Source organism: Salvelinus fontinalis, chromosome 40, assembly GCF_029448725.1.
Source record: "Salvelinus fontinalis isolate EN_2023a chromosome 40, ASM2944872v1, whole genome shotgun sequence".
Classification (NCBI taxonomy): domain Eukaryota; kingdom Metazoa; phylum Chordata; class Actinopteri; order Salmoniformes; family Salmonidae; genus Salvelinus; species Salvelinus fontinalis.
In genome coordinates this window covers 12452250-12464337 of record NC_074704.1, presented here as the reverse complement: position 1 = coordinate 12464337, position 12088 = coordinate 12452250, and the positions used below count along the sequence as shown (strand labels likewise).

General features: G+C 42.7%; 2 protein-coding genes across 2 annotated transcripts; both read right to left on the bottom strand.

Moving 5' to 3' along the window:
* On the bottom strand, nt 1-1996 carry LOC129839274 (uncharacterized). Its single transcript, XM_055906584.1, has 4 exons — nt 1988-1996; nt 1778-1846; nt 270-1649; nt 1-85 (listed from the first exon to the last, which is right to left on the bottom strand). The coding sequence occupies exons 1-3, from the start codon at nt 1994-1996 to the stop codon at nt 477-479; spliced, it is 1251 nt and encodes a 416-aa protein (XP_055762559.1). The 3' UTR covers nt 1-85; nt 270-476.
* Nucleotides 1997-2008: 12 nt separating this feature from the next.
* LOC129839640 (NLR family CARD domain-containing protein 3-like) lies at nt 2009-11869 on the bottom strand. Its single transcript, XM_055907173.1, has 3 exons — nt 11612-11869; nt 4366-4656; nt 2009-3945 (listed from the first exon to the last, which is right to left on the bottom strand). The coding sequence occupies exons 2-3, from the start codon at nt 4628-4630 to the stop codon at nt 2009-2011; spliced, it is 2202 nt and encodes a 733-aa protein (XP_055763148.1). The 5' UTR covers nt 4631-4656; nt 11612-11869.
* Between the last annotated feature and the right edge of the window lie 219 nt (nt 11870-12088).

Genomic DNA, 12088 nt, shown 5'->3' with positions numbered 1-12088 from the left:
CAGCTCTGTCAGACATGAGCCAGCTGACTGAAGAGCTGAGACAACGGTTTCACAAATGTCATCTTTGAGATCACACCCGGTGAGTCTATGTGAAACAACAACAAAATAATCTAATTGGTCAAACTTGCCAACATGATTTAAGTTGTTTATCATTATAGCTATTGTTTGGTTTCTTTGCAAGAGTGGATTTGAAGGTTACTAATTGTTCAAAACCCATCACCACTCACCTCAACACAAGTAGCTGGTTGTGAGGACCCATCAGCACTCACCTCAACACAAGTAGATGGTTGTGAGGACCCATCAGCACTCACCTCAACACAAGTAGCTGGTTGTGAGGACCCATCAGCACTCACCTCAACACAAGTAGCTGGTTGAGGACCCATCAGCACTCACCTCAACACAAGTAGCTGGTTGAGGACCCATCAGCACTCACCTCAACACAAGTAGCTGGTTGTGAGGACCCATCAGCACTCACCTCAACACAAGTAGCTGGTTGAGGACCCATCAGCACTCACCTCAACACAAGTAGCTGGTTGTGAGGACCCATCAGCACTCACCTCAACACAAGTAGATGGTTGTGAGGACCCATCAGCACTCACCTCAACACAAGTAGCTGGTTGTGAGGACCCATCAGCACTCACCTCAACACAACTAGATGGTTGTGAGGACCCATCAGCACTCACCTCAACACAAGTAGATGGTTGTGAGGACCCATCAGCACTCACCTCAACACAAGTAGATGGTTGTGAGGACCCATCAGCACTCACCTCAACACAAGTAGATGGTTGTGAGGACCCATCCGCACTCACCTCAACACAACTAGATGGTTGTGAGGACCCATCAGCACTCACCTCAACACAAGTAGATGGTTGTGAGGACCCATCAGCACTCACCTCAACACAAGTAGATGGTTGTGAGGACCCATCAGCACTCACCTCAACACAACTAGATGGTTGTGAGGACCCATCAGCACTCACCTCAACACAAGTAGATGGTTGTGAGGACCCATCAGCACTCACCTCAACACAAGTAGATGGTTGTGAGGACCCATCAGCACTCACCTCAACACAAGTAGATGGTTGTGAGGACCCATCCGCACTCACCTCAACACAACTAGATGGTTGTGAGGACCCATCAGCACTCACCTCAACACAACTAGATGGTTGTGAGGACCCATCAGCACTCACCTCAACACAAGTGGCTGGTTGTGAGGACCCATCAGCACTCACCTCAACACAAGTAGATGGTTGTGAGGACCCATCAGCACTCACCTCAACACAAGTAGATGGTTGTGAGGACCCATCAGCACTCACCTCAACACAAGTAGCTGGTTGTGAGGACCCATCAGCACTCACCTCAACACAAGTAGATGGTTGTGAGGACCCATCAGCACTCACCTCAACACAAGTAGCTGGTTGTGAGGACCCATCAGCACTCACCTCAACACAAGTAGATGGTTGTGAGGACCCATCAGCACTCACCTCAACACAAGTAGATGGTTGTGAGGACCCATCAGCACTCACCTCAACACAAGTAGATGGTTGTGAGGACCCATCAGCACTCACCTCAACACAAGTAGCTGGTTGTGAGGACCCATCAGCACTCACCTCAACACAAGTAGATGGTTGTGAGGACCCATCAGCACTCACCTCAACACAAGTAGATGGTTGTGAGGACCCATCAGCACAGCCTTTAGAAGCTCTGGTTCTGATCGACCCAGGTTGATATGACTAAGGTTAAGTGACTCCAGTCGGCAGTTGGGACTCCTCAGTCCAACAGAGAGGGGCTTCAGGTCCAACAGGGCATTGCGGCTGAGGTCCAGCTCTCTCAGGTGGGAGTCAGGCAGCTGTAGGGCAGATGCCACCGTTTCACAGCAACTCGTTGTAAGGCGGCAGTCTGCTAGTCTACAGAGGAGAGACGTTTATTATGAGAGGTGTGGATGTAGTATAGGACTAATTAAATGGCTAGAAGACATATAGGGACATACTGTACACATCAACACTTCAACTCACATAGCCTTTCGGCAGCATCGAACAGCTGGGACCAGCCTCCTACGCCCCTCATCTGACGTGCTGTACTCTCTCAGGTCCAGTTTGTCCAACACTTCCTCTGACATCAAGAGTACGTATGCCATCGCCGAGCACTGTGCAGGCGTCAGCTTCTTCTCAGCAGGGATCTTGGATGTCAAGAACCTTTGAATGTCATTCATAAATGAGGTATCGTTCAACTCGATCAAACAGTGGAAGAGATTGATGCACCTCTCTGGGGAGGGATATTGTCTTTGTTTTTCATCTGAAAGTCTATCTTTGATGTACTGGATCGTCTTCTGGATGCTCTCTGTGTCTCCCTTTGTCTGGAGCTTTAGGCTTTTCAAGAGTATCTGATTGGACTCCAGTGAGATGCCCAGAAGGAAGCGGAGGAAGAGGTCTAGGTGACCGGTCTCGCTGTTCAAAGATTCATCCACTGCTCTCCTCTGCAAGTCATGTAATGTTTTCTGCTGCTGCTGAGATCCTCTGGGTTGTGGCCTGTAGTCTTCATCCTCGCTGTAGCCATCATCCCTGTCTCCAGAATCACTGTCATTTGTTCTTGGTAACTCTTGGTAGTCTCTTAAACTCAATGGGTTGACATTTTCACTGGCATATGAGTAAGCAACATAGAGTGCAGCGAAGAACTCTTGAATGGTGAGATGCACAAAGCTGTACATCTTTGCTTGAAACATTGGATCCTCCTCTCTGAAGATCTCTGTGCACATCCCTGAGAGCAAGAAGGCTTCATTGACATCAATGCCACACTCCATCAAATAGTCTTCAGAAAACACCAAATTGCTCTTTGCCAGATTTTGGAAGGCTAGTTTTCCAAGTTTCAGAATGATCTGTACGTCAGACTCTGACAGATGACGAGGATCTGGTTGGTTTTCCCCATGGTACTTCTTGTTCTTCATGTTTGTCAGAGTGAGTAGGAAGCGAATGTACATCTCAGTCAAAGTTTTAGGGAGTTTTCCATGGTCATTTTCGCTCAACATTTTCCCAAGAACCATGGCAGTAATCCAACAGAAGACCGGTATGTGGCACATGATGTGGAGGCTTCTTGATGTCTTTATGTGTGAGATGATTTTGTTGGCCAGGTTCTCATCATCCTTGAATCTCTTCCTGAAGTATTCTTCTTTCTGTGGGTCGTTGAATCCTCGAACTTCAGTGACACGGTCAAAACAGTCAGAGGGTATCTTATCAACTGCTGCTGGTCGGGAGGTTATCCAGAGGAGAGCTTCAGGAAGCATATTCCCCTTGATGAGGTTTGTCAGCAGCACGTCCACTGATGTTGTCTCGGTTACATTAGACAACCTCTTGTTGTTATGGAAACCCAGTGGAAGTTGGCTTTCATCGAGGCCATCAAAGATGAATACAACTTTACCGTCGACCACCTTCTTTGCATCCTTCATGTCTGTTAGTTCAGGGTGGAAGTCACTCAGGAGTTTCAAGAGATTGCAGTCATCTTTGATCAAATTCAAGTCCCTAAATGGAAGTGCGAAGACAAAATCTACATCCTGATTGGCTATTCCTTCTGCCCAGTCAAGGATGAACTTCTGCACTGAGACTGTTTTTCCGATGCCAGCGATGCCATTTGTCAGCACAGTTCTGATGGCTACCTCTTGTTTGGATTGGGATTTGTCATTATGTTCCTCTGTCTTCGGTTCTAAAGATCTAAAGATGTCATTGCAGTTGATTGCATCGTCTTGAAATGCTTTGGTCCGAGCCGTATCTTCAATCTGCCATACCTCATGCTCTTTATTAACCCCTTCACTCTCCCCAGCTGTGATGTAGAGCTCTGTGTAGATCTTGTCAAGCAATGTTGGGTTTCCCCGTTTTCCAAGCCCCTCGAAGATGCTCCCAAACTTCTTCTTCATGTTGGACTTGTGTTTGTCCTTGACTTTTGGCAGATCTTCATCTAATGAGGAAAGAAAATTGATAGTGTAGTTGGATGTAAAAAGTATCTTTACTTCAGTATTTTAATCTGCAGTATTCAGTAACGTAACAACACAATACCTTCAGTTACTGGTTTCAAAGTCCAATTTCCTGCATGGGAGTACTTTATGAGTGTGTTTGTGTGTCTGTGTTAGTCTACAATTGGTACATCCAATTTTGGACTTTAAAATTAATTATATACTGTATACCCATTGATTCTTGAAGAATACAACATACAAATATGAATTTAGTTCAACTGTCGTACCCTTTCAGAACACAACATATTAGCTTAATTGTATTGTATTATTTGACAGGGACACTGCATATTAACTAATCAACATTTCTGTAATAATTGGTCTTGTTTTTGTTGAGTTACAAAAATAACAATAAAGAATTGTCTTACCAGCACCATGTGAAGGCATAGTAATATTGATGTGTTGAGAAACTGAACCTGCAACAATGCAGCCAACAAGCTGGGGTGCAGCGACAACAGAACCACCCTGAGCCATAATGGAGGTCTGAGGATGGGCAGGTTGAGCCATAATGGAGGACGGTGGATGGGCAGGTTGAGCCATGATGGAGGACGGTGGATGAGCAGGTTGAGACGTAATGGAGGACGAAGGACCAGAATGCTGGGCTGGAGCGAGAGACTGAGGAGTCTGATCCATGATATCAGACAGTCAGTGTCCTCCCCCTGAGAGAGACAGAGAGACAACATAAGGAGTAAGTTTAAGAACAAAAACATTTGAGTATGCTAATAGGTTCTTAGCTTATTGGTTATGACAAGGTAAGATCATTGTAAATATTTATTTATGTCCTATATTCAATTCGTTGAAATTACTTGAAATCTTACAGACTGCTAGTGTCTTTATCATATCACACAGGGACCTGCAGTACAGACTAGTGGCTTTATCATAACACACAGGGACCAGTCTTGTCCCATCGCTGCAACTCCCATACAGACTCGGGAGAGGTGAAGGTCGAGAGCCGTGTGTCCTCCGAAACACAACCCCGCCAAGCCGCACTGCTTCTTGACACAATGCACGCTTAACCCGGATGCCAGACGCACCAATGTGACGGAAGGAAACACCGTACACCTGGCGACCGTGTCAGTGTGCATGCGCCCGGCCCGCCACAGGAGTCGCTAGAGCGCGATGGGACAAGGACATCCCGGCCGGTCAAACCCTCCCCTACCCCGGACGACACTGGGCCAATTGTGTGTCGCCTCATGGGTCTCCCGGTCGCAGCCTGCAACACAACCCGGAATCGAACCGGGATCTGTAGTAACGCAGACCGCTGCGCCACTCAGGAGGCCCATAATTATACTTTTTAATAGCTTCCAATCCACATTATCAAAGTGTATTACTTTTTCAAAATTCATTCATATTCATCCTATTACAGCTGTGGTTATTAAATCACGTGGAGATCCAATTTTAAAATCGCTTCCAGCTGTCCAAACAACATCATAAAATCCTCTAAAACCACTTACTGACCTCCCTCCTCTATAGTACACCCATTACAATTGCCATTTTCATTGAACTGATTTTACATTAATATTTCCTGTGATGGGTCTAATTTTCAATACCTTCCTATCCATATGAGCTACAGATCTACAGGCAAGTGCAGTGGATTCCTTGACCTTTCACCTTTAAAAAAATAAAAAGATTCCTCCCCCTAGGTCCTCTTGAAAATGTGTTTCATATTACTGCTCTGGTTACTGATTCACATCCAGATCTACTTTTCCATGGCTTTATATCCAGATGGTTACTGCTCTGGTTACTGATTCACATCCAGATCTACTTTTCCATGGCTTTATATCCAGATGGTTACTGCTCTGGTTACTGATTCACATCCAGATCTACTTTTCCATGGCTTTATATCCAGATGGTTACTGCTCTGGTTACTGATTCACATCCAGATCTACTTTTCCATGGCTTTATATCCAGATGGTTACTGCTCTGGTTACTGATTCACATCCAGATCTACTTTTCCATGGCTTTATATCCAGATGGTTACTGCTCTGGTTACTGATTCACATCCAGATCTACTTTTCCATGGCTTTATATCCAGATGGTTACTGCTCTGGTTACTGATTCACATCCAGATCTACTTTTCCATGGCTTTATATTCAGATGGTTTGGAAATCTAACACTGAAAATACTTTCCAATATTGTACATTCAGTGCATATAGGAAGTCTAAACCCCCCCCCTTGGATTTCTTCACATTATATTGTGTTACAAAGTGGGATTAAAATGAATTTAACCTTTACAGCCCCGGCGTTCCGCTAGTGGAACTCCTCCCACATTCCACTGAAAAGACAGAGCGCGAAATTCAAAAAATATTTTTTAGAAATATTTAACTTTCACACATTAACAAGTCCAATACAGCAAATGAAAGATACACATCTTGTGAATCCAGTCAACATGTCCGATTTTTAAAATGTTTTACAGCGAAAACACCACATATATTTATGTTAGCTCACCAACAAATACAAAAAAGGACAGACATTTTTCACAGCACAGGTAGCATGCACGAAACCAACCAAACTAACCAAGAACCAACCAAACTAACCAATAAACAACGTCATCAGATGACAGTCCTATAACATGTTACACAATAAATCTATGTTTTGTTCGAAAAATGTGCATATTTGAGGTATAAATCAGTTTTACATTGCTGCTACCATCACAGCTACCGTCAGAAATAGCACCGAAGCAGCCAGAGTAATTATAGAGACCAACGTGAAATACCTAAATACTCATCAAAAACATTTCTGAAAAATCGATGGTGTACAGCAAATTAAAGACAAACATCTTGTGAATCCAGCCAATATTTCCGATTTTTTAAAGTGTTTTACAGCGAAAACACAATATAGCATTATATTAGCTTACTACAATAGCCTACCACACAACCGCATTCATTCATCAAGGCACGTTAGCGATAGCAATAGGCACGTTAGCGTTAGCGAATAAACCAGCAAAAGATATTAATTTTCACTAACCTTCATAAACCTTCCTCAGATGACAGTCCTATAACATCATGTTATACATACACTTATGTTTTGTTCGAAAATGTGCATATTTAGAGCTGAAATCAGTGGTTATCCATTATGCTAACGTAGCATTTTTTTCCCAGAATGTGCGGATATTTCTATTAGACTCTCACCTATTCTGACCAAATAGCTATTCATAAACATTACAAAAAAATACATGTTGTATAGGAAACGATAGATTCATTAGTTCTTAATGTAATCGCAGTGTTAGAATTCAAAAAATATCTTCATTACGACATCCAGCTTACGTTATAGCCGGAGTGGCCAAATTCTGGGCGCAAAACTACTAGTACACAGTTCGACAGATATATGAAATAGCATCACAAAATGGGTCCTACTTTTGGTGATCTTCCATCAGAATGTTGTACAAGGGGTCCTTTGTCCAGAACCGTCTTTGTTTGGTATTAGAACGTTGTTTTCCCCTCTTGAATTAGCAAGCACACTGGCCAAGTGGCGCGAAGCTATCCTTCCTGAACATATGCAGACAAAGCAACACGCCTAACGTCCCGAAAAAATTTCAATAATCTAATAAAACTATATTGAAAAAACATACTTTACGATGATATTGTGACATGTATCAAATAAAATCAAAGCCGGAGATAGTATTCGCCTATAACGACAGCTTTTCAGAAGGCAATTACAGGTCCCTCCACGCGCCTTCCAGAAAACAGAAAATGGAGGACACGTCATTCCAAGAGGATTCATTCCATCTCAGACCAAGATAATCAACTCATTTCTTCTCTCACTTCCTCTTGACATCTAGGGGAAGGTGTATGACGTGCAAGTATAGTCATACGTATCATGCCCATTTATAGGCAGGTCCTTGAACAGAGCATCGAATTCAGACTTTCCACTTCATGGTCAGAAAGTGTGCTGCCAAATGATTTCTGTTTTACCCACAGACAAAATTCAAACGGTTTTAGAAACTAGAGAGTGTTTTCTATCCAATAGTAATAATAATATGCATATTGTACGAGCAAGAATTGAGTACGAGGCCGTTTAAATTGGGCACGATTTTCCCCCAAAGTGAAAATAGCGCCCTCTATCATCAACAGGCTAACCACTAGGCTACCTGCCGCCCCAAGGTTTTTTTAATTTAGGCCAAAAAGTATTTTTTTCTTCTTCAGATGAACTTTAGTGCCTTGTTGCATATAGGATGCATGTTTTGGGAATATTTTTTATTCTGTATATTTGTATTCTTCTTTTCACTCTGTTATTTAGGTCATTATTGTGGCGTCACTACGATGTTGTTGCTACATCCTCAGTTCTCTCCCATCACAGCCATTGCACTTTGTAACTGTTTTAAAATCACCAATGGTCTACTTCCTGTCCTTCAGCTCATTTCAGAATGACGACCGTGCATTTGATGTGTCTAGGTGGTTTAATATATCATCCACAGCATCATGATTAACTTGACCATGCTTAAAGAGATATTCAATGTCTGAATTGGTATTGTTACCCATCTACCAATCACTATCCTTCTTTATGAGGCTTTTGAAAAGCTCTCTGGTCTTTTTTGTTAAATCTGTGCATGAAATTTAATAGTTGACTGAGGGACCTTACAGATGTTATATGTATGGGGGACAGAGGAAGGTGTAGTCATTCAAACACCATGTCTACCCCTATAATTTCACACAGAGTGAGTCCATCTACAGTGCCTATAGAAAGTCGACACCCGCTTGAACTTTTTTCACATTTTTGCTGCCTTAAAATGACCATCTCAGTCTCCGGACTAGAACCCCAGATTAAAAACCTGTGGTTTGAATTGAAAAGGGCAGTCCATAATCGCAGACGAAGGATATCAAGGATCTAGAAAGATTCTGTATGGAGGAAATGTCTAAGAATCCTCCCAATGTGTTCTCCAGTCTCATAAATCCTTTGATAAAAAGGCTCAGCGTAGAGTACAGTGTCTTTGTAGAAAATCAAAGGCAAGGAATTTTTGAAAAAATAAAAGGTATCCCTTTTGATAAGAGACGTCAAGGAAATAATGAAGATACATTATAGATTAAACGTATCGGTGCTCATCGGCCATAAACATTACACAACAAGTTGGAAATCGCAAACTCAACCAAGAGTGGTTAGGAAGGAATCGGTGACAGTGGCTAACTGCAAGCATTGCAACTGGGAAATCGGGAATAATCGAGCTCTGACAGGGAAAATACGATTTGAATGGTCATCCAATTCGGAATTGTAAATCCGGCCTCTTTCTTTGATGACAAGATTTGTCCACGAAGGCCCGCCGCGCCACGATCTTGTTCAAATGAGCACAGCACAACAAGGTGAGTCTAAAAATGTCTTATGTGCTGCTGCATAAATGGTGTAATATGCCAGGGAGAAATGTATACTGTAGCTAAGAAAGTAATACTAAGTGTATGTTGTGTAGTAAGATGTTAGTAGCCCATGTAACTCACCCTAATAATTTGGTCTATCTTCACCTCTTAATTTCACCTACTGTTCTGACTTGGTGGTGCACATGTAGCCTATAACCTGTTTTAGAGAAATGTAATCATTGAATATTGTAAGAGCTTTCACTGTCTGTTTATATGTTTCTTTATTTATCCTACAGTTCTGACTTGGTGTACAGGGAGAACACTGTAAGAACGGCCCATGTTCTGAATACTGTCGCTGTACATTTCAAAAGCGCTTAACAAATAGTTATAATGACGACGTCAGTCCTAGATTGCTCATTATTGTATTAATCAAAATTATGGATTGCCGCTTATCATCCCCTTATGCCATAGTTTGTACATCTTAATTGTCAGTAGAAACCACATTTGTTTAAGCAAGTCAGCCATATCAGCTATGTTTTTTAAAAGGCAGTAAATGAGGCTGAATGTTTCACTGTCAGACAAGGCTCCGCTGATAGCCAGGTGTAGCAGTGGTAAGGTGTAGCTTTATGTAGGTCGTACCAGTTTGTGGGCACCGTTTGTCACCGTTATAGTGAAATGAATGTATTGTTTACTGTTGTGTTGTGGCTTTGCTGACATGCATCCAAAATATTTAGTTTTTTTGCACCACCAAAATGTACATGCTAAAATCTCCACTGTCCACAACAAGCCAATTTGATCGGGGGAAATGCGCATATTGTTTTTATGCAGGTATTACAATATTCACATTAAAATCTGTCGCCAATTTGATGGAAACCTAGCTTATGTTTCTATTAACTTGTCCAGCGATTTTTTTGTTGTCAACATTTAGAAAGTTCGCATAGAAAATTGATTCGACAATTGCCTGCTATGGTGCGTTTCCAATTAACTATCTTGTCTCAATAAAAATAGCTTTGCATAATGACATCACACCTAAAAAAAAAAGCGCATTAATGAATGTGTGCCCTCCCACCTATCTGTTTCATGTCTCAGGTAGCCTGCCTGCCCTCCCACCTATCTGTTTCATGTCTCAGGTAGCCTGTCTGCCCTTCCACCTATCGGTTTCATGTCTCAGGTAGCCTGTCTGCCCTTCCACCTATCTGTTTCATGTCTCAGGTAGCCTGTCTGCCCTTCCACCTATCTGTTTCATGTCTCAGGTAGCCTGTCTGCCCTCCCACCTATCTGTTTCATGTCTCAGGTAGCCTGTCTGCCCTTCCACCTATCGGTTTCATGTCTCAGGTAGCCTGTCTGCCCTTCCACCTATCTGTTTCATGTCTCAGGTAGCCTGTCTGCCCTCCCACCTATCTGTTTCATGTCTCAGGTAGCCTGTCTGCCCTTCCACCTATCGGTTTCATGTCTCAGGTAGCCTGCCTGCCCTCCCACCTATCTGTTTCATGTCTCAGGTAGCCTGCCTGCCCTCCCACCTATCTGTTTCATGTCTCAGGTAGCCTGTCTGCCCTCCCACCTGTCTGTTTCATGTCTCAGGTAGCCTGTCTGCCCTCCCACCTGTCTGTTTCATGTCTCAGGTAGCCTGTCTGCCCTCCCACCTATCTGTTTCATGTCTCAGGTAGCCTGTCTGCCCTTCCACCTATCGGTTTCATGTCTCAGGTAGCCTGCGAAAGCCAGCATGGATAGAATGCAATAATTGACTAATATTTGCCATATTCTAATCATTCTCATGTGCCAATGTATCGCCACGGCCCGTGCCATGCTGAAACGTGCACTCTATTAGATCTTGAAAAATGTAATGGTGAAACTTGCCAGCCAACCTTAAAAGCAAGGCGAAGCCATTCAGGCATTCTTTAAAGTCAGAACAATCCTTGTCCTGTTAATAAATGATTTTTCATAGTTGGAAGTGGCGCTTAAAGTTACATGATAACATCACGTGCCACGCGTACCTTCAAAAGTAGCCTATTCGGTAATTATAATTTATTCAAGAAACATCGTTTCCATCATACTTTGTCAGTATGATGATGTATGATATGATGATACTTTGTCAGTAAAAAAAGTCCGACAAAAGAAAAATCCACACCTGTCGATCTTTTGAAAACGTCTCCTATATCTGCCGTTTCCATTACACATGACGCAATTATTATATATTTTTTGTCCTACATGGCTTTTGTCGATAGTCCATAGAAACCTGCCTAGAGAAGAGATACACTGTATACAATATGGCATAAGTAGACTAAGTCTGTCCTCCTACCTAAAGATGAAGAAAAAAAAGATTCACCTGATAATTGTTTCTTCGTCTGGCATTATTTTGATGGTCTTTCGTTTTTACTTCCTTGTTCAGCGCTATTTGCGAATTTTGAAGTTAACGTCAAAGTTACTTACTCTTTTTGTGGGACATTAACCGATAATAGCCTCGTTCTCGTATTTGTCTATAGACTAGTTAAATAGGTCAACAATAGGCCTATCCATGACGTTAATGAATATAATAGACCCTTGAAGCAGAAGAATTGGAAACGGGCTATGCCTAGGCTGGGCTAGTCAGGAAATCCTAAGAACCCGCCCCTTCTCTGTTACTGCGTCTCGTTCTCATGTACGATTGGTCGCTGGACTATGGGGGGTGATTCATGCCAGAATTAAGCCCAGTGAAGCTACTGATGCCTCTCACCAAGCCACCTAAAGTCTTCCTAGCGCCATAAAATAATGCCATTAATTAATATGGACTGTCAATGGAGACAAGTTTGTTTCTAAGGCGTCA

Bases quoted from the DNA above. Each gene is read 5' to 3' on its own strand.
- LOC129839274 (XM_055906584.1), bottom strand. The intron at 1,650-1,777 runs GTTGGACTGAGG...ACTTGTGTTGAG, and splicing joins TGGACCTGAAGCCCCTCTCT to GTGAGTGCTGATGGGTCCTC.
- LOC129839640 (XM_055907173.1), bottom strand. From the start codon at position 4,630: ATGGATCAGACTCCTCAGTCTCTCGCTCCAGCCCAGCATTCTGGTCCT. The intron at 3,946-4,365 runs GTAAGACAATTC...TTTCCTCATTAG, and splicing joins TATGCCTTCACATGGTGCTG to ATGAAGATCTGCCAAAAGTC.